General features: G+C 44.6%; 1 protein-coding gene across 9 annotated transcripts in view; it reads right to left on the reverse strand.

Moving 5' to 3' along the window:
- Positions 1-23039, reverse strand: part of FSTL4 (follistatin like 4) — a 243570-nt gene that overhangs the window by 157897 nt on the left and 62634 nt on the right. For all 9 annotated transcript variants that reach the window (XM_074604096.1, XM_074604093.1, XM_074604095.1 and 6 more), the window contains one exon: positions 5341-5589. In XM_074604096.1, the coding sequence (XP_074460197.1) occupies positions 5341-5589 (249 nt within the window). The remainder of the gene's footprint in view (positions 1-5340; positions 5590-23039) is intronic.

Raw genomic sequence — 23039 nt, forward strand, 5'->3', positions numbered from 1 at the left:
AAATCCTAAAATGATGAGATGATGCGGGTTGGGAGAGGCCTCGGCATTTAAACATTTAGTGCAGGGTCACACCAGGTCACTGTTCCCAGCCAGGTCTTGAAAGCTCCTAGAGATGGAGGTGGCACCTGGGCAGCCTGCCCCACCACTCGGCCATTTCATGGGAAAACCAGCTCCACGTTGAACCTCTCATTTCAGCTTTTCCCCTTGTTTCTCATTCTCCCACCGCGCACCCCCATGAGGAGCCAGGCTCCATCCTCTAGACTATACCTGCATAAATCATGAGATAACAAGTTATTCTCGCTCTTTCAGCATGCATACACACTCGCACACGTGTGCGTGCCTGCGCACACACAGGCGTGTACGTTTTGGAAGACCATATGTAGGTTCACAGTATGAAATGTTGCTCCGAGCAACAGTGAAAGGCTCAAACCCAGCAGCGTGAGAGGAGAAAGGCAGTGTGGTTTTCCGCGGGTACTTCTTTCCAAATTCTGTATAAAATCTGTACAAAAATATTATTTATTAGAGGGCAAAAATTGACCTTGTGTGAGGAGGAAAATTACTATCATGTATTTGCTTAAAAGAAAAAAAAAACAAATATTGTAAGCCATGAGAGCAAATTATTGAAAAAAATTACTACTGACACTTCGGGAGAGATTGGTGGAAGAAGGAGAACAGGACTGGAATACCAGACACGAACATGCCTTTATAACGCCCCATCTCTCCACATACAATTCTGTCAGAGCTCATAAAATTAGAGCTTTAGTAGAAGTGGGACTGAATAAAAAAAAATAAAATAAAAAATGAATAAAGTAATCGGCACAAGTAGAGTGCATTTACAGAATGGAAAGTTCAAGAATTCGGTCAACTAAGTTGGATTAAATTCATGCCAGAGCACAAACTAAATCTGACCAGCTGCAGCACAAAGCCGTTATACAGCCCAGCAAGAAAAGCTGAGCTTTTTATAAAAAAAAACAAACAACCCAATATACCTGGATAAAGGGAGGATGTCAGAACCGGAGAAAATAAGGAACGAGTTTGGGCAAGCAACACGCCTGCCTTCCTCTAGCAGGGGCTTGGCTGATGCAGGGGACCTTTAGGATTGCTGATCCCACAGAAAAGGGCGGGGAGGGAAAGAAAGAAGGGAAAAAATACTGCTAAAATCCTGAAAATGGAAAAGCATAGCTCTAAACAGAAAGAATTTCTCTAATGTATGTACACTGCTAGAGAAGTACATCACTCTGATGTGTCTGGAGAAAGGAAGGAGATACGGGAAGAAAAACTCTGTTGAGTGGTGTATGTGCAGCTTTTGCTGGCCAAAAATAATGAGAGAAAAATGAGTGAAGAGACCGAGTGGGTGTAAAAAGTCAAAAGGAAAGAAAAATGAATAGAAGTGGGAAAAAAAGGGGACTACTTCTATAGGAAAGCAAAGGATTGTCCAAATCACTGCACTAAAATGATTTAGCTGCATTATCCAAGGCATTTATTCAAATAGGAACGTTTCCAGGCCAACTGCTCATTTTCGACATCTGTGGGACAATTGTCATTATGAGCACAGATATCTTTCTGGTTTTCATGAGTATTGGGAGTGCTTTTGGGGACGATGAACTTCTTTCTTCTCTTCTTTGGCAAAGAGCAAAAGCATTTTATCCTCATGTATTTTGTTACTCAGTCAAAATCACCAACACTCAAATCAAACGTCTATGGAAACTCAAAAAACAGTGAAAATACGTAAAACCAAAAAAACCCGCTGCATAGTAGAGAAGTCTTAAATAGAATGTTTTCCTATGGGAAAATCAAACTATGTTTCATACCAGTAAAGAGACCCAGATCAAGGAGAATTTGAACAGCTACGAGTAGCAGTGACATTTCTCCTGAGACCTCTGGATGTAAGACTTCTGCTCTATGGCATTTCCCTTTGGGCTCCAAACTCCTAAGTGAAGTTTTCCACCTAATTATCATTTGCTTTGTCAACTGCAAAAAAAGGATGGCATTCATATTTTTGTGCATGGCAGCACTGGAGAACTGTGCTGCACCAGAGGGTGCAGGATGAAGCCTGGGGAGATCTCTCCTGCTGGGACCTCTCATTGCTTCCCCCACATTTCCATGAGCTCCCACCTTGGATGTCATGTCCATTCACCAGCCCAGCCGGACCAAGCCTTGGGCACAGTGGCCAGCTCAGCCCAAAGTCTGCACAGCAAGGACTAACGCTCTCTGTGATATCTTTCACAAACACAACGTTGATGCGATCTACCCACGTTTGCTGATACCAGAGGGCCGATGCCTCCACGTGGCCGACCCTCACCCAGCAGGTCTGTGTGATTTCCCAGATTGCTCTCAGAGAGACACGTGTTAATTTCAGAAAATGCCATGAGGAAATCTGGATATCTGAAGGCACATAAGATTTTTGAGCTTCTTGGACTCTCAAGGTTTCAAGGAGCCATTTCATTCTAGGCTGGGCAAAGGAGCAGTCAGTCATTTGCCCAGAGCCAAATTCTCTTCTTGTCTTCCTAATATAAATGCTAGCACAAAACGAAATGATAGTCAGGTAGCACAAACCAAGCAACGCTTCTAGTCACACGCAAGTACTTGCTACACACCAGTACTTACAAAGCACTTCCCATGTGATGAATATGTTAAAAAGACCTGAAAAAAATCCCCTCCCAAAACAAACAAAAGAAAACAAGATCTTTCCTGTTCTCTTTATTATCGGTTTACTGTGGACGGACCTGTGGAGTCGGGGTATTTGATCTCTGCCATACTTTAAGGCCATCCAGTTTGTCACTGGTAACTGGGTAAACCGGCAGAGCACACAGATGCAATCTACGGCATCCCTCAGCCCTACGCAGGGACTTCAGTCGTAACTGAAGAAGTCAACTGCTTCAAAAAACCCATGAAGCAGCCCACTCATCAGCCTAATTGTACTCAAATAATTAAACTATCTACTTGATAGAAAACAAATAGAAAGCACATGGCTACCGACAGGTGTACACCTGCTTTCCAGCTGAAACAATACAATTTGCACCTTTGAGATTTTTCTCCAGTCAAAGTCTTACACTGTACGTTACATCTACAATGTTGCTTATAAACCTGTAGCTTAATTGCTTACTACAAATTTCTATTTAAAAGAAAACACTATCATTCTTGATTTACAAATAGGAGACTAAAATACAAAGAAATGAAAAGAGACACAGCAGGCCACTCAGGAACTGCATGGCAGAAACAAGGGCTGAAGCCAAATATTCCTATGGAGTTCCACTCTGTGGAATTATTCCCCCCTTAAGGTAAACTTTTTCTTCTACATTTTATCTCTGCAGACAGTGGTGTGAAGTACTGTTTGATCTATCCATGCGGGAAGAGAAGTGAGTTTGTTTCTTTCTTCCCTTCCATAAAGCTGTTATTCTGCTAAAAGCAGATTTGAGGAGTGCTCCATGGCAAGAGTTTAAGGGTTACCTTAAACTGAGACACAAAACTACTACTTTCTGCCACCATTTCACGGTGTGTTCGGGAAAGCATTCAAGCGTGACATTGTATCATTAGGTATAATACAGCCATTGCAGAGCCACTGATTACTGCAATGAGAACTCATTTTCTTTAACACTATATGCGATAAGGAATGAATAAAAACCCAGGCCCAAAGCATCGTTGTAAAAAGGTAGGCGATGAACAAGAATGAAAAAAAAACTGTCCGAAGACACCTTTGGGGGAGAAAACCCGCTGCATCAAGTGAGGTAGAGGGGCTGCTGAGCTCCTCTGAAATTAAGGTCTGTATTTCCCATTTTGGGAGGTTTCTCAAGCTGCAGTCCCATCTGCATCTTATTCGGGGATGGAGGGAGCGTCCAGCCAGATCCATGCCCTGATCTGACTTGACACCCTGCGGCAGAAACACCAGCATGAGGAGCAAAGTGCAAACATCCTTTTCAGATGTTCCTTTTTAAAGTGACAAGCAAAAATCCCTCTTCACCTTGACCTGCACGTGCTGTGCCTCCAAACACGCCTTTAGGTGACCCCTTTACGTGATTAACTTCATACAAAGTCTACTGATCCTAGACCTAATTACCTGCATTGGTAAATTTAGAGCGTGCCTGTGATAACCTAACCCAGCTCAGCTGGTGTTCACCAAATCAATCCTCCGACCAGCTTCTCTGTCCCACCCACAGCCAGATCCCCAAAACAAACGAGAATTTGCAAGTCTGAGCAAAGCCATGCCTAGATAGCTCTGGAAGTTTTGGGCTGGTCTCAGTCTCCAGGCCTCCTCCGAGGCATAAGAACAGCAGCAATGCTTTTCTATCTCCAAAGGGTACCAGGAGGATATATTAATAAGACTCTTCAAATAGGCTCCTTTTTCTTAAATAGGTTCTTCCAGCATCATGCATTCACACGTGTTAGTAAACAAGAACCTGTCATGGATAGATCTGCACGCAGCCAAGCTCCTCAGGGGCTCAAGTGCCCAGTGAGCTGAAGATAAAGGAATTATTTTCATATTTGATCACGTAAATGTCACTGGATATATTTGCAAGAACCCACTGGAATCCTTCCATAAGTATATGAAGTCATACCTGACAATGAGTTTTCAAGATATACTCTAGCGAGGCCTTTAGAAGACCTCTCATTAGAAGCAAAATAATTTAGTTCTTCCACTCCCTGACATTTTATCACACACTCCTGCCACTTCAGCCTCACTTGATTTGTGACAGGATGGGACATGGCATACAAAATATTAATGGAAAAGACACAGGACTCCATCCCTTTGGTGATATGGTGCAATGACGATAATGAAACTTGCTATTGAACCAGTAAAACAGCCAAAGATGCGTGCATCCTACTGGTAACCAGAAGCATCTTTAAAATTATTTAAATCTCTTCCGGCAGTACACTTCCCACTCCTCTTATTTCGTCTAAACGGCTCCTTTCCTTTGCCCATGCCATTTGCGTAAGTAACTTTTTGTTTCTCATTTTTGCAACAAACTTTTTGTAACCCCATATACTTTTTCTTAACGCCTTTTGTCTTGTTCAAAACCTTACCTAATGAATTAGATTGTAAAAAGTTATCACACTGGAAGTTGTTTGTACTGAGCAGCACAACCACAACGCACACAAAGCATGCAGAGATGTTAATAATTTACCAGTTCCCAGTTTGATTACATTTTGGGTGGTGACGACACTCAGGGCCTTAACAGCTGCATAAAACATTGTGTTATGTTCTATAGTGTCCCAGAATAAATCATCCTTGAAAAATTTATCTCTTAGAAATAAAACATACCATTTGGCCATTTATCAAGATTACGGTAAGACGAGTGATGGAAGTTCTACAGAAGTATTTATTTTTTAATGATGCCCTACCTTTGAAGAAACAGTCCTTGCTGTGGATGATGTAGATTTTCTTCCTCTGCAGACAAGAGGCTCGATGCAGTTGACAGTGATTTTCATAAAATTTGCCATCAGATCCACACACGGGCATGTAGTTGGACTTGCAATCTTCTACGCATCTGCATTCGGGCTGGTTGGTGTCCTTGTTCACGACACACTTACTCCCCCGGCCGCAGTACTTCTTCTCACAGGACGCATGCAGGCCATCCTGCCCGTAAAGCACTGGGAAGAGCAGAAAACATCAGCGTGAGCAATATTCGCCTAACAGAGCACGCTCGCCTGATGCCGTAGCACAACAGTTAACGGGAGCAGGAGCTACAAGCTCTCTGAGCGAAAAAGCACGCCCCATTGACAGCAGCACAGCTGCAGTTTGGAGAGCATCTTCACGTCTATGCGCCCGGACCTCCAGCTCTCGCTCATCACAACGTTAAGCGTGTGCTGAAAGGGGCTTTACTGAAAAGTGATGGACATGGGGCCGTTGGTTCTTTTAGCCCTTTGTGAAACTATACCCTAGAATAAAATCCGGTGAGAGTATTTCAGTTCCCAAATTTGGCCATGAGTTACGTTCAGAAAGCAATTCTGAAAACCTTCGCTCCTCCAGCCACAAAACCCACGAGGAGCTTGGTTTCAGGCAGCAAAGTGCCCTAAGTGGCGGCACTTGAGTTCTGTACCGGTGTCCACGTTAACTTCCACCCCGTGAGCCAGCAGCAGAACATTCACATGGGTTTCAGTGAAAGCTCAGGCAGACGATCGCTGAGAGCTTTTGAGAAAATAACCCCCAAGAAAGACTTATCACTGAAGTAAAGGCAGTATTACAGGAAGATGCTTCTTGCTGTGAAAGTGACCATCAGCATATATCCATACGCTCTGAATAACTATATATAATGAAAAATAACTTTCTACCACTTTTAAGAATTCATTGGATATAATATTCTGAACATTACTGTATGATCTGCTGTTTGATACTATGAAAAGGCTGAAGAAGTTGCCCTTGTGCTACAACACTTCCTGCCTCTGAAGTTTCCTCGCTTAAAGGCTTACAGCAGAACGTTCTTGTCATACAGGACAGGGGACTTCCAAACAAGCCACTACCCTGAGCGTAACGGTAATTATTGCTCTATGAAGAGAGCTTCATGAAATTAGATTATTCTATGCTAACTGGAGCACACAAAGTTGAGAATTACAAAGGGATGCTGCAAAAGGCGCAATTAAGGCAGGAATAAACATTTTGTAGTGCACAGCCCGCTGCCAGCCTGGCGCAGCCCTCCAACAGCAGCCTCCGGCTGCGCCCACACCAGTGACTCCCCCTGGACCAGCAAAGGCGGTTTTGAAGCAAATCCTTGCATTTACCACATGTAGGTTTGGCTCTTGGCAAGGCTTCGGTGTGCGCCTTTCAGAGGAAGCTCAAGTGGAAGCACTGCCCCAGACCTGCTCCAGCATCCAACAGGACAAACCCTGCAGTGACGGCAGCACCACAACATCCTCCAGAATGCCCCCAGGGCTCTGCCCTTCAAAGGTTTTTCACGTAACTGAAGTGTCCAGCCCAGGAGAGCAGATCAGGTCTCACCCAAAGACCCCTCTCGTGACACGTAATGGAGATGTGAGGAGCATCAGCACTAGCTGCCTCTATCTATCAATACCTTTTCATCACGCTAAATTCTTTGCTAACAACGACACAGCCCCTGCCTGCCCAGCATCTTCTGCCAATACGAAATGCCCCAGTGTTGAAGCTACATTTCATCTACTAGTGATCAAGGGGTTAAAGCATACGCACAAAGAGAAGCAAAAGTTCCTACAAAACCTCATTTTTCCTGGTCCCTGTTAAGCCTTTGTTTTTATCACTGTAAATCAGAAAGGGAAAAAAAATCTGTTATTGGAGGATTAACTATTTGACTCAATAACTCATTAAAATTCCTCCAACTTGGCAAGTGAAGAAATATTGACTTTTCCTGACTTGTAATAAACTAGAAGGTCAAAGCATCTCTGAGCAGTGCAAAAAGTACAGTCCCTGGAAGGAGTATCTGAATATTCTCTATTTACTTCACTAATTGTTCCAGAGTTTCTGCAAAACATCCTCAGGAATGCAAATTTTGTGACCTGCCAAGGCCATCTGCATTTACAGTGTCTGCTGTAGATCAGAGCAGCACAAAGGATCAGGGCTTGAGGAAGCCCTTGTCAACCATCCTCCTCCTCCTTCTCCACTCAGCGGAAGCAGCACTTGGCTTATCCATCGCAATGTGCCTCAAAAGACGTGTTTTGGAGACTGTTATTGATTCCAAAGATATTTTTTTTAAAAAATAAATAAAAAAAAAAACCAAACCAAAAATTCAGGCGCTATTAGTGTCTATATAAATACAATTCAGATACAATTACACCAAAGCCCTTCCTGTGCTGTCTTGATTGCTAAAAATTGATCTCTTGGAGTTAGCACCACCCAAGGAACTGCACCCTGTGCCTTGCTGAAGGTCACTTCTGCCTCCTGGTTCACAGTGGGCTGCTCTGATTTAATGCATCAGGTCACATCTGGACAGGACACAGCTGCACCCTGCCCTGGCAGCAGCAAAAATCCTCTGGGAGCCTCAATTATATTTGGTATTTTGATTTTTAATATAAATTTGGCATTACTGAAGACAAACATGACTCCTATTGCAAGGAAGTTTTAAGGTTTTTTTAACGATACTAAGATTTGGTTAAGCAGCAGCTTATAAAAAAAAAAATAAAAATTGACAAAATACTTCGGCTTTTCTACATCCACCGTGGTTACTATGCAGCAGAAACCACAGAATGTCTGTCTGCGTTTATGGCTCGTTCATATTTTTTTCCACAGTTTGGTTCATTCTGTGTTCCCAGATGGAGAACTCCTGTTTAAACGCACCTAAGCTGGGTAAGGGGGTAGGAAGGAGACCCCACAAACAGCCCAAAAGGAAAGATTCATGTACTCAGGAATCCTGATGTGCTGGTCAGGAATCCTGATGGACTGGTCCAAGTCCCCTGAAATCTGTGCGAGCAGAGTGCTAACATGGGATGTCTTTGCCAGAATCTGATAACGTTAGCAGCTCTAATTCAATTCCTACTTGCATAACCCTTAGAAGAACTCAATCTCCCCACAAGCACAGACAGACCCTCTGCCCAGGAAGGACAGTAATGGGACGCAAAACAGAACGGAGCCAGTAGAAACCAAGAGGAAAGTAGGTATTCGACTGTAAAAGCACTGTTGTCCTTATCCAGGTAATTAATTAATCCAGAGCAGCATCACGGGAAGGGACTTTCCCTGACTGCATCAGATGCCTGCTCCGGTTGATGCCACGGGCAGCTGGGAAGGACAGCAGCGTGTAGCTCAGCAGCATGAAATGCGCCTGCCATCGCTATTTTTTTTGTCACATTATTAAAAGTGACTGAATTCCCCACTCTTACAAGGATTATTAAAAACAAAGTGAGAGAGGTAATCAAGTGAAACTGCCAAATAACTGCTCACAGTATTTACGAACCCCACTGTACTGCATGGAAAAAGGCATAATTTATTTAATTTATTAGTCACAAAGAAAGTTATTCACTTAGATTAAGAATTGATCATCTTGCAAAACAAGCCACTTTTCAACACTAACTAAGCTTACCCAAGATGGCTAAGAGTCTGAGCTGCTATAGCGTGTTGAGGCCAGCAGGATGGCGAGAGGCAGCCCATTCGCGGACACCCATGAAAACACCTCTCACGTTGCTTTCCGGCCACCCCTGAGAAATCTGGAATTTCAGTGGAAAACCAACAAAAGCTTGGTGCAAGCAGTAAAATAACCGAGTTCAGGCATTTCATAAGGCTGCTTAGCAGGCTGTCTTCATCTCAAAGCAAGACTCCAATAAGAAAATGAAGACGTTATTGCACATTGGAGAATATGCATCCTCTGGCTGCTCATTAATTCATGAAGACAGAGACCTCATCTACCTTTTAGACGCCACTAAATACGTTACAGATCAGACTAAGCCTCACAGACTTTTTTTTTTCCCACTCCCAAATACAACCCTATTCCTTACTTCAGCAAAACTCCCACAGAGTTCACGGAAAGGTTGGGTTTACGACAAGCACTGACCACAATTAAGACCAACCAGATGCAGCGAAACCAAAAGCCAAACCGCTCTATCATATGGCTACTCATAAAACATTGCTTATACACTATAGAAATGTAAATGACTACATTTACATGTTAAAAGCCGGTTTGCCTTCAAGTAACAGTGAGCTCCTGTAGGCAGCTGGACATCCAGTTTTATTGCTGAAGGAAAAAGTTGAAATGTAACATCAGGACTGGAGCCAAAAGAGGAAACTTTAATTATGGGGCACTGGAGAGTGGTATAACAAAATCCAGAAGTTTCTACGCCAAGTCCTTCAAAGGCAATGCTGCACCTCGCAAACGTGACAAAATAAGAAAGGGTTATGAAGCATTGGAACAGGCTGCCCGGGGGAAGGGGTTGAGGCACCATCCCTGGAGGTATTTAAAAGCCGGGCAGACGTGGTGCTGAGGGACATGGGTTAGTGGTGGGTTTGTCAGTGTTAGGTTAATGGTTGGACTCGATGATCTGAAAGGTCCCTTCCAACCGAGACAATTCTACGATTCTATGATAAAAATACTCAGTCTCTAAACTCAGTTTCTTGCTTCCATTAGGTAAATCGGTGAGGTAACAGGTCTCGAGCTATTCCTCCAGCATCTGGACATCAATTTTCCAACATTTTTCCTTTCCCACATTAAATGTGGTCTAAAATGTGACACTTGTAAGCACTACTTACTGGCAAAAAATGTACCTTGCCAGTACACACAGATATATATATATACACACACAATCCGTACACATACAAGTATATGTGTTCAAGTGCGTATTTACATACAGCTATTCACATACACAGATTATACGTGTTTACACATGACTAGACACTTCCCATACACAGACTTGCCACAACTTTGCTTTTGCAGACGATACGGAGTCAGATGCTGCAGCACGGTGCCTTAAACCTTCCTTCCCCAGCACACCTTCAATACACATCTTGAATAACTCCTGGTTGGAAGTAACAAAAGTTCAGATGTGTGACTATTGCACCCGGCTTCTGTTCAGTTTGCAAATGTGTTTGCTACACACATTGTTACTACCGCAATAAAACAAGAAAGGAAACATAAAGAAAGGAATTTCATAATAATCTGCTCTGAGTTTCTCGGATTTTCACTGCATGCCTATTATAAAAGTGGAGAGCCAGAAAAGCCATGGTAAATCACCTGGAATAGGGGCATGGCAACAGTGCATTCATTATCTCCGTTACTAGCCTTTGGAGCTCTTATTTCTTTTTATAAAGCAAAACCAGTGACTTATCCTGGAGAATAATACAGAAAATGAGATGTGCTTCAAGCATGTACATTTTGCTATGGATGCAAACTCTTTTCTTTCAAGGTCCAGGAGATAACCGCGTGTTTGTACGTGTGTGTGCATGTTTGAGCAGGACAGAGAGGGACACATCTGCCTCGGAAGGGAAGGACAAATAAAAATCAGTCACTTTTACTAATTTAGATGCTCTACACGAAACAAAAGACAGGATGACATAGAAAGCCTCCTCGGAACAAAAACAAGGAAACCTTCCCAGATGGCCACATTATTTCAGGAAGACTCTTGCAGAGTTTAAAAAAAAAAAAAAAAAACAAAACAGAAACACCATAAGAAAAAGAAAATCTACTCTAGAATGGAGTATTGCGACAAATAGTTGCACCGATGACACCAATGCCAAGGGAGCTGCTTAATCTGCGTCCACAGTTTAACGTCAAATACGAACAAATTGGAATTGCTCAACCGAAGTTCAGTACTTCTGCAAATAACATCAAGGAAGCACTCAAAAATCATAGGAAAATTTTCTACAGCAACTTTTACATCTGAAAATGGGGATTAACGTTACCTTCTATGTCTGTCAGGCCTATGAAATCCGGTAGAGGTGATACAATGAAAAGGCATTTGAAAATTTCAAGTAACTGTGCTCTTCCTAATGTAATTAGCTTAATTTTTGTCCCATTCCAAATCCATTGAGCTATTGTGCGATCAAAAGCTTCCTTAAATATTATTTTTGGATGGTATCATTGTTTATGAGAGTACTAACAAAAGAGGCAAGAGACATGTACAAATCAAAAGATCCTAACTATGTAAAGAATACACATGGATTACTGAGAAAGAAATACCAACCAATATATAAGACCGTATATATTTAGATCCTTGCCATGAAAGTCTACCACGCACAGTTTGCTTGATTGTTCTCTTCTTAGAAGAGCTACTAAAGAGGCGATTCATAAAATTGCTCTTTATGAAATGTTTAGATAAAGTTATCTATGATAGGTACTGCATATTGAAGGCAATTTTATTACTTTACCACAGTGCAGCAAGTACAGATGTAGACTTAAATCTGCCGGGCTGCTGTGCTGCGCAGCTCCTCTTGGCACCACACCTCGCCCTGTGTTCACAAGCCGTCCAGCAGGTCCCCACAGCCAGCCAGCCGAGAAACCTCACGGCAGCAGTATATGACCAGTATATTGCCTGCATCGATCAGATGGATTTAATTTAGTGTTTCCTTGGGCACTGGTATTTTCAGTGTTGTGGACAGCCCAATCAAACAGGGTAGCAGTGTGTGTGTATGTGTGTGGACCCATTGGAGCAGGGCCAGAGGAGGCCCCGGAGATGCTGGGAGGGCTGGAGCCCCTCTGCTGTGAGGACAGGCTGAGAGAGTTGGGGGGGTTCAGCCTGGAGAAGAGAAGGCTCCAGGGAGACCTTGGAGCTCCTTCCAGTCCCTCAAGGGGCTCCAGGAAAGATGGGGAGGGACTCTGGATCAGGGAGGGGAGCCATAGGACAAGGGGTAATGGCTTCAAACTGAAAGAGGGGAGATTTAGATGAGATCTCAGGAAGAAATTGTTTGCTGTGAGGGTGGTGAGCCCCTGGCCCAGGTTGCCCAGAGAAGCTGTGGCTGCCCCATCCCTGGAGGGGTTCAAGGCCAGGTTGGACGGGGCTTGGAGCAATCTGGTGTGGTGGGAGGTGTCCCTGCCCAGGGCAGGGGGTGGCACTGGATGATCTTTAACATCTTTAAGGTCCCTTCCAACCTAAACCATTCTATGATTCTATGTGTGCACACACACAAGCGTGTTTCTCTTTCTTGCGTATTTAATTATCTCAGTATTGCACAGGCCAAAGAACACAGAAAACTTTCCAGTATCAGATCTGGAGAAAACAGATCACATTAATACTTTGGTTTCTTTGGTAAAACTCCATATCAGAAGAATGCACTTTTCTGAAGGAAGTCAATGACATTCCCATAGGTCACTGCTCAAAATCAGTCTTGTTGCCTTTAATCTTGCGCATCAGTCTTCTGCCTGCCCCATCCCTTCACTCTTACTCTCAGGACCAGCCTCACTCCTCTCCTTGTTTTCAGCAGTTTTTTATCCTTTGACCAGCACAGCAAGCCCTAGCACTCTACGGGCTACTATAAAAGACACGAGAAATCAATAACGCAGTGTCACGCATCTTCAATGCTATTGTGTCATGCTATTCCTCCAATGAAGTTCTGGTGGCAGAGACTTTGACGAGGTTAGAATCCAATAATAAAATAACTATAGATGACTTGCCTGTTTTTCTGGCGGCTTCTCCAATTACATTACCAGTGGAGTTGCTGGAGGCAAGCTGAACAGTCTAGATGGTCCCAGTTATCTGCGTTACCAACCTTTAAATCTGTCCATGCATGTTGCCTTTTGCTCGCTCCCCCTTTTCCCTGGGTCCCACCACCCGAGGCTTCCCCCGAGGGCTGCCTGCCCTGCACCTCGCCTCCCCTGGCTCCTCCACTCTCCAGAGCCACAACTCACCATCAACCCTGGGGTAAGCATCCTCCACGCGATGCTACCTACCCCCAAGCCTCCTTGGCACAGGGCAGCATCCTCTCACTTCCACCTATTTTTCACCATCCGATTCCAAAACTTTAACAAATTTACCCTTGTTTTGACCATTTCTGTTTGGAGGAGGATTATATCCACAAACCAAGTGTTTTCGGCTGTGCTGCTGCAGCAGTGGGACACGCATGGCCATTGCTTATCACACCTATGTAAAAGCACGGGAAATCTTGCAATATTAGCAATGCTTCAAGAACAAAAGATGCCAAGTTTCCATCTGAGGGGTATTCTACAGGCTCAAAGAAATCTCTCCTTTTTCTATTTTTTGACTCATTACTTTGCAATAACTCCATTTATCAGAAAATAATTGCATTTGTTTACTGTATGCCTATTTTCTCCTTACATATGCACAAACCAAATGTTATTTCAGATTGGGTAGAAAGATGTTTTCAGTTTCCTATTTATTTTCTCATTCAGTGCATCAGTTTTTAAGGCTGATTGAGGAAAAAGAACAGAAACAGAAAGCCAGCTCATCACTATTTTTCTCTCTCAAAAAAAGGAACATTATTCTGATTATTTATTTTTGGTTGGAAGAGGAATAGATAACAAGCTTTTATAATTAATATCCATTCTGCTTCCTTATTACATTATTCTTGAATTCTGCTCTTAATAAATAAATGCATGTGATTCGCACCAAGCTGTACAAGTGCCACTGCACGAGGTTTCAGCGTGATTGATTAGAGAGACCTCAGTTAGCGTCATCACAGCGATGCCTGTGGCAGCACTTCCATTAGCGTCTCCTTCTCTTTAAGAGGTGCATGCTGCACGCTTGAACCTTACAAATGAAGCCACATTCTTGGAAAAACATTTTTCAAGCTATGCTAAAGCACAGCCCAAAAACGTAGAAGAGGTAGAGACGCCAGACTTCCACCTGTTTCCCTCGCTGCTAGAAAGGGATGGAGGCTGGCACTGGGTACAACCTAAAGATACAGTAATTAAATACCAGGTCTTTCAATAACTTCCATATTCCACCTGGTTATTAGCGTTATGAGGAAACACTTGGTGACTTGGAGGAACAGCCTTCATTCTGCTCCACCATCAGAAGCATCCAACTGTGGGAAGAAAAGGTGGATCCACGGCAGAGCCATCTCTCTGAGCCCGTGAACCTACCACACCTCCAGCAGCCAGAAAGAAAATTCCCAAACCAGCCACTTTACCAAAGGAAAGCTCTTACCCTCAAAAGAAAGCAAGCATGAGCCTAGAAACCCACCTCCAGGGCAACTCACTTTGGTCTGCAAAGACAATAAGTCTACAGGGTATTTTACTGTCCCTTCTCGTGCCCCTTTCTCCAACTGGATTAATTTTCAAGGATAAAAGTTTCCAGAGGGAATCTATCAACAGTTGTATATACGTACAACTCGCAACACTTCTGTCATTTACTACTACGCATAAAGAAAGGCAGACAGCTGTGTGAAAATTAGGGACTGGGTTCATTTTGTGAGTCTATTTCTGAGCACTGATGTTTTTCTGTAAAAGTTGCCATTTGCTGGAAATAAATGGAGAGATAAGGGGAAAAAAAGAAGTATTAAAGCTATTTAGTTGTAATGGAGTTTGTGTTGGTGCAGGTGTTTTGTATTTGGGCGGGTTTTTTACTTCTGGGTGAAGCATAATGCATGTTTGACTCATGGCTACTTTACTTGATGGAAGAGGCAGTCCCGGCAGCGGGATTAGTGGCATTCCTGCATCACATCTAAATCAGCATAAACTCCCCACTTGAAACCGTTGAGGTTGCACAGCATCTTTTCACATTTTTTTTTCCCCCTAAGACATTTCATTTATGTTTTCCCGACTAGATGCCTTAGAGCCTCATAGATTACAAGCGTAGGAGCGTTACCACATAACAGAAGTGTGAGGCAGGAGCCAAACAGGTCCATTATGGGGAGAATTACAATCACGCAACTACTGAATGAGGATGTATTACATCTGCGTTGGGACACAGAGGAAAGGATGTTTTTATAAATCAGTTTTGAGCCATTCTTCAGAGAGGGAAAGAACTGGCGGAAAAACCTTCTTACTGACTCCATGTAACCAAGTTGTTTGCTCATCTGCGTGCATCTCCTCTTGTCATCCTTCATGAATCATTTAATTCCAGTCTATCAGAAAACTGCAGCATGCAACTGGTCTGAAGAGACAAAAGCCACAGAAGGAGCCTGCAGCAACGGATCAGCAGCAGTTCATCTGCTGCCCTCATGCCACCTCCAACTCCTCCTCCACTGGTGGGTCAGCTTTGCAAAGAAAAATAACATAGGGAAAAGGCAAAGCCCTGGGGAGCACCAGTTTGAAGAGTGATTGGCCAGGACGGTGTAACAGAAAGATTTCCTAGCTGTTGTCTACAACGCCGCTCTGGTGTCCAAGAGCATCACAGGTGACCTGCAGATCACCCATATTCTGCATCTCCTGTAAGTCTGACCTGGCTGTGTGCTGCAGCAGTGGATGTGGTGAGTGACTTCCTTCTAGGTAAAGAGAGAGGAGTAATTTTGGCATACTGCATCCATGGTGATCCTTGCACTTACAAAAACCTTTTATTCTAAAAAGGCTTCAGGGGAACCCCAGAGAAGGTCAGTGGGCCAGTGAGGAGACAGCAATGAGCATTTTCCAATTGCCAGCAGTGCTGGCACAGGAGAGGAGGCCGGGACTGGAAAGCCAATCGTATCCTGGTCTGTATCAGGAGAAGCATGGCCAGCAGGTTGAGGGAGGTGATTCTCCCCCTCTACTCCACTCTCGTGAGACCCCACCTCGAATACTGCATCCAATTCTGAAGCCCCTACTACAAAAAAGATATGGACATGCTGGAACGTGTACAGAGAAGGGCCACGAGGATGATCAGAGGGCTGGAGCACCTCTTCTATGAGGACAGACTGAGAGAGTTGGGGTTGTTCAGTCTGCAGAAAAGAAGGCTCCGAGGAGACCTTATAGTGGCCTACCAGTATCTTAAGGGGGCCTACAAAAAAGCCGGTGAGGGACTTTTTAGGATGTCAGGTAATGGTAGGACTAGAGGGAATGGATTAAAACCAGAGATTGGACGATTCAGACTGGACATTAGGAAGAAGTTCTTCACCATGAGGGTGGTGAGACACTGGTTGCCCAGAGAGATGGTGGAAGCCCCATCCCTGGAAGTTTTTAGGCCAGGCTGGATGGGGCTCTGAGCAACCTGATCGAGTGGGAGATGTCCCTGCCCATGGCAGGGGGGTTGGAACTAGATGATCTTTAAGGTCCCTTCCAACCCTAACGATTCTATGATCATACATACTCCAGCCACAAACCCCACCAGATACCCTGGCCATGACCTGGCCATTTTCCAGTTCAAGCTTCTGTGAAGCTGCTGGAACAATCTCATGGAAGTATTTTTAAAGGGAAATCTGTATGTGTGGTTTGCTGTTTGGGGATTTTTTTGGTGGTTATTTTTGTTTGATTGGGGTTTTTTTGTTTTGGGTTGTTTTTTGGTGGTTTTTTTGTGTTTGTTTGTGTGTTGTTTTGTGGGGTTTTTTTTTGTTTCTTTTTTAAAGAGAGAACCACTGCAGGAAAATACCCAACCATTTCTCACCATAATATGAATCAAACCCCTCTCTGAATACAAACACTGGTGCCTCATGAGATGGAGATAAACACTGCTCAAACCTGCCCCCACCAGATCTGGCTCACACACAGCTGAAACAATTATTTTTTTTTTTTTTTTTCCAGCTGCTCTAAGATAAAAAAGAAACTTGAACTTCCAAGAGCAAAGACCCAGCCTTGCCCACACCTTCTCCAAGCTACGGGTGAGATCTTTCCTCCTAACCCTTCGCGCCAAGGCTGCCAAAACCACCGCACCAGAGGAATTGGATGTGCGACAGGAGCTCTGCTTGCCCCACGGAGGGATGCGCAGGAGATGGGTGCCTGGCAGGAACGCAGGGCACGTTGCTGTCAGCATGTCCAGGGCTGCGTCCCACCTTGGGAGGGGTGGTACAGACGAGGTGGGGGGGTACAGGCAGAGAGCCAGGGCTTCACCGAGCCAGCAGCCACCACAACTTATGCCAAATACCTCGTTACTTGAAAAACTGCCCGGCTTTTTGAGCCCAAAGGGAAGCTTTCAAAATTAGCCAGTTGCTAGAAAACGAGGCAAACTCAAAAAAAAACCCAAACCAACAAACCCCAGAGCTGCCTTTAAAATTAGTAAGAACAGGATGTCTTTAAAATATTATTTAAAATGGATTATGCAATGCTTCTCAGATCAGGTTCATAAAAACTCAGGAATAAAGTACGTTCGATTTAAAACGAAAGCAAATCAACAAAACCAACACCTGCCAACAGGACAGTCACAAAAGCAAACATACGCATTTCATTGAGGCTACAAATAACTCTTAAAATAAACATATTACTGACCAACGACAGTGATCTGCTCAGCAGCTCAAAGGCTGAACAAAGTCGTGTTGGCCGTGGGCTGAGGACGTTTTCAGATGGTTGCTTAAGTGAACGTATCGGGAAAATTGGATTCATGCACTGCCAGGCTGAGTGAGCCAATTTTAATTGGGATGTCACCAAAACATACCAAAAAAATATGACGTACCCCCAAATTCCCTGACTATAGATGTGCCCTAGCAACTCCCCGTCCTCTAGTACAAGAGGCGACAGTGCCTTCAAGCTTCAACTCAGTGCTGGTCAGCGTGAGTGAGCAGTAAATGCTCCGTGAGCTTGAAGCCAGCCCGAAACATTGCCACAGCGCAACACAAATCAATAACCATTTGCATTCCCCTTTCCCATCTCTGTTATCTTTAATGAAGTTTTTTTCCAAGGCTCAGAAATACAGAGAAACACCATTCTCTAAGCAATCGCATCCACTTCTTCTGCACCTTATGCTAATTTTGCAATTCTCCGCTGGTTTAATTTTCTATTTGTTGTCTAACTACAGGACACCGTTATGCTCCAGCACTCCCACGTGTTGTGGACACACCATTTTGTTTCACTGCCTGCTCCATCTGGGGCCAGTGCCGATGCACAGAAACCTTCACCTCCTACAGGACAACACCTTGACATTTTGGTCCCCATCAGTGAATGTACCCCAGAGCCTGTAGTCAACACCAAGCCTTTGGAGGCTCTGTCCTCAGGGCACCTCTATTTCTCATCCCCTTCCCGAGGATTCCACTTTCTCATCAATAAAGGAAATTACCCCAACTGTGATTGAAGATATATCTCTTTCTTCAGACAGTTTGACTAACAAACCTACTCCTCAATATCAGCTTTTGAAGGAGCATAGCAATAGGATGAGGGGGAACAGCTTTAAAATGAATAGAGGGGAAATTTAGATGAGAGATTAGGAAGAAACTGTTTGCTGTGAGGGTGGTGAGCCCCTGGCCCAGGTTGCCCAGAGAAGCTGTGGCTGCCCCATCCCTGGAGGTGCTCAAGGCCAGGTTGGATGGGGCTTGGAGCAACCTTGGGGCTGGTGGGAGGTGTCCCTGCCCAGGGCAGGGGGTGGGAACTGGATGATCTTTAAGGTCCCTTCCAACCCAAACCATTCCATGATTCTATAATCTCTTCCTATTCCTGAGGTAAATAGCCCCAGTAGACATCCACCCTCCTTTGCCAGTCCTGCCACATCACCCCCCCTGTACCAAGCGGTCGGAAGTATACGCATCAACACCTTAAGCTCTTAAATTAAACAAAAGACATCTTTTTTATCCCCACTTACCCTCCAGCAGTTACTTCTCCCCGTGCTTCTTATACAAAGGAGGACCGAAGAATTAATGCCATTTCCACTGCACTACAAACCTTTTACTTCCTCTGTATTTGCTCTGCACCAAAGGAAGCATTTTAACATGCATTTACCTGATGCAAGAGTTATAGGCTATTGAAAGGATAACGCAGGAAAATGAAAAACCTACTAAAAAGCTATTTTGAAATTGAAAAGCCTTTAAACTTCACACATACTGTTAAAACTGGCTTGCAGGGTATCAGTACAGAAATGGAACAGTCGCACTGAAACACTAACATCAGCTTTTTTTATTATTGTGAGGACTAGGAACATCACCAGTTTCTCAAGTTGAGACTCACGATGTAAAAAGAAAAATCCAGAAGAGGTGAAAACAGATAAAAATATCAGTACCAAATTAAGGGTTTCTGCAGTAGGTGCATTTTTGTTTCAAACTTGTTTGAACTTAATCTGAATTTTGTTAACGTGCACAATCATAGAATGGTTTGGGTTGGAAGGGAACTTTAAAGGTCATCTAGTCCAACCACCCTGCAATGAGCAGGGACATCTCCAACTAGATCAGGTTGCTCAGAGCCCCGTCCAACCTGACCTTGAATGTTTCCAGGGACCTGGGCCAGTGTCTCCCCACCCTCATTGTAAAAAAAATTTCTTCCTTATATCTAGTCTAAATCTTCCCTCTTTCAATTTAAAGCCATTAACCCTCATTCTATTGCTACCGGCAACTGGGCATCTGGTTCAGGAAATTGCCCAGCGCAGCAGAGCCCTGTGGCCCCCTGCAGAGAGCTCTGTCCCCTCGCAGGGCACCAGCGCTGGCCCACAGCCACGCAGAGAGTCCGTCTGGGACTTATCCTGCTGCTAAACAAAGGCAGCAGTCTGCACCCAGGGTGCGGGACCGCTCCTCGCTCATTCACGCCAGGAAAGCGCACAGAAAGCTGAATCTGAAAGGGCAGATAGAAAATAAGAGGACGTGTATTCACTGCCTTCCCTTTGAAAGTGCTCTGTACAAGGAATAAAAACAAGCAACAGCTGATAAAAATCAACACAGTGTTGTTTCCCACAGCACACAAAGGCACCAAATGAAAACAAGAGGGTCACATTTAATAGCAGAAGAGGAAAAGCTTGGGATAAAAAGCAGGAATAAGCCGCAATCATCAGTCATCAACATCAGAGTACCCCTGGCAAAAGCAGCATTACAAGGTTTTTTATTCTCTTAAGAAAGGGAATGGAATAAAGTGCATTTCGGTGCAGGGTATATTTCACATGTTAAGCTGATCCACATGGATACAGCACAACCACAGAAATAAAGGAGTGCAAGGTGTGCACAGACACCCCCGAGGCCAAGGCAGTGGTTACATCTGAACGCAGGTTAGATGGGTGCCACAAAAGCCCCAGAAAACCAGCGCCACCAGTTTAAAGCTGAGACACCTGATGAAGGGCGCTCAGCATAGCGCGGGTAGGCACTGTGTTTCAGATTTGAGGCTGAAAGTAGGCTTTCCCATCAGCTTATAGTTCAAACTCCCTGGTGCCTTCGAAAAAATAAGTAAATCTACTCACTCTAAAATTGAGTGACAATGCAAGAAACTCCCTGGTCCCTCTTCCCAGTCTCTGTTATTACAACTGGTTCCTTTGGATTAGCACACACAGCTCTCTGGCAGCTTCGGGGGAAAGATGCGATGATGAATCAGACCAAAAGAAATGATCAAAAGAAATGCAATGGGTGGCTCTTTCTCCAGTTGCTTTGGACTGCTGACCAGAAAGGTAAAAAGAAGTAACAGTCCCTATATTGGACTCCACAGGAGTAGAGTGAGGTCAACAGGAAAAATCCCACGCTAAGGACACAGCCCTTTTCCCTATGCATAAAGGGCTCAATTAAAAATTCATCAGCAGAGAAGAAACTGGTGCTGCCCCTCAACATGGCACCCAGTTTCTCCCACCCTGGAGGGTCCATGAAGGACCCACCACCCCCTCCTTATGAGCCTGGTTTGCCCGAACACTTGCTGGAATATATCGCAGCTCAGAATTTCGATACAGGAGCCCATAGCTTGCAAAGGAAACACACAAATGGTGAGAGAGGGACGACTGGAATAGCCTGGGGAAAAGTTCACTTTCAAAAACATTTGATTTAGAGACAAAAAAACGTGTTTGTTCACCCCCAGAGCAGCTCCCCACATCTCACCATAGTTTGGGAAGGGCTGGCTGAGCCCACAGCTCCGATGGCCCCCAGCCACGGCCAGGTGATGGAGCCCTCCTCGCATCCTTGTCTTCCCCTGTGCGACTCTGTCGGATCGACTGCAGTATGAAATGACTTCAGCTCACTTGTAATGGGAGAACACATCCAGCAGGCAAAATGCAGCTGGTATTTTGGGCTCATGGTAAATAGGATTACTGGCAGCAGTGAAAAGTGAAGTCTTCTGCTGAACAACACACTGGGGATGGCAGCTGCTTTCCAGCCTTGGACTGCAAATACCATCTCGCCAAAGCTTTCTGTACTAATGGGGCCCATTTTCTCTATAGGAAAGGGAAAGGCAGGAGAGAATTCAATTTTTATGCTTCCGAGTCTCCTATTGATGTGCATGTGTTCAACTGCTCCCGTTCCCATTAACACCCAGCATGGGGAGATTCAAACAACTTCATTGCTGCTACAAGCTGGGATTGTCCGACAGATAGAGCAAATGTTTGTTTTGTTTTTTTTTTTTTTTCTTAAAAAAAAAAAAAAAGGCTTTATTTTATTTGAAGATTTTCTGCACTAAATAATGTAGCACAGCTTTGAGTTAAAAACCTGTACTACTCAATGGAAGTATTTGTGTCTAGCTAAAGCACAAACCAGAGCTGCCAACTATTCCCATTCATAATCCTTGCCAACACCAACGGGAGTTGCATTTGCAGAGCAGGTCTCCAGAGGGATCCTGGAGGGAGATTTACTGGCTTCGACATGACTTGCAGGCTGCCTCCAGGTTACTCAGGTGGAAGAACACGCACAGTGCCCACTTCGGGGAAAAAAAGGTCTGAAACTGTCAATGAAAAGAAACCCCTCAGGTCCCACCATGAAATGGAGTGAATGACCAGCCAGCAAGAAGGGGAGAAGGAAGAAAAAGGGAAAATGAGAAAAAAGCAAGTTGCTCTCAATGCGTGATGCCAGAAGCAATCCTGAACTGAAACAAAGTTTCCCAAAAGTTGACATTTAAAGTCATAACTGTCTCAACAGTGCCCACTTAAGTGGATAAAACGCATAAAAAATTAAAAATTACAAGAGCTCTTCCCGTGTAACTGCCTCTCCATTAGAAACAGGGCTCAGATTCCCAAGAACAGAGTTTAGGGGTGAGGAGAAAGACCATTCTTCTTGTTCTGTAATGTGAAAACCCAAAGCACATTCCCAGTCATCAACAAAAGGGTGACCAACCAGAACTGGGGCCACCAACAGCAGAAGGACACGGAGCTGTTGGAGCGGGGCCAGAGGAGGCCCCGGAGATGCTGGGAGGGCTGGAGCCCCTCTGCTGTGAGGACAGGCTGAGAGAGTTGGGGGGGTTCAGCCTGGAGAAGAGAAGGCTCCGGGGAGACCTTGGAGCCCCTTCCAGTCCCTCAAGGGGCTCCAGGAAAGCTGGGGAGGGACTCTGGAGCAGGGAGGGGAGCCATGGGATGAGGGGGAACGGTTTTACACTGAAAGAGGGGAGATTTAGATGAGATATGAGGAATTTTTCACTCTGGGGGTGGTGAGCCCCTGGCCCAGGCTGCCCAGAGAAGCTGTGGCTGCCCCATCCCTGGAGGTGTTCAAGGTCAGGTTGGACGGGGCTTGGAGCAACCTGGTGTGGTGGGAGGTGTCCCTGCCCAGGGCAGGGGGAGGAATGAGAGGACTTTAAGGTCCCTTCCAACCCAAACCATTCTGTGACTCTATGATACAACAGGGGCTTGCTGTCCCCCAGCTGACACAGGCGGCTTTGTGGGCTCACAGACCCTTATGGAGCCACCAGAGCTACCAGGCTGCGAAAGCTGCCTGAGACTTTCTCCCACTGGATTTGTTGTGCACATTTGTGCTGGCA

This window comes from Larus michahellis, chromosome 11 (genome assembly GCF_964199755.1).
Source record: "Larus michahellis chromosome 11, bLarMic1.1, whole genome shotgun sequence".
NCBI lineage: Eukaryota > Metazoa > Chordata > Aves > Charadriiformes > Laridae > Larus > Larus michahellis.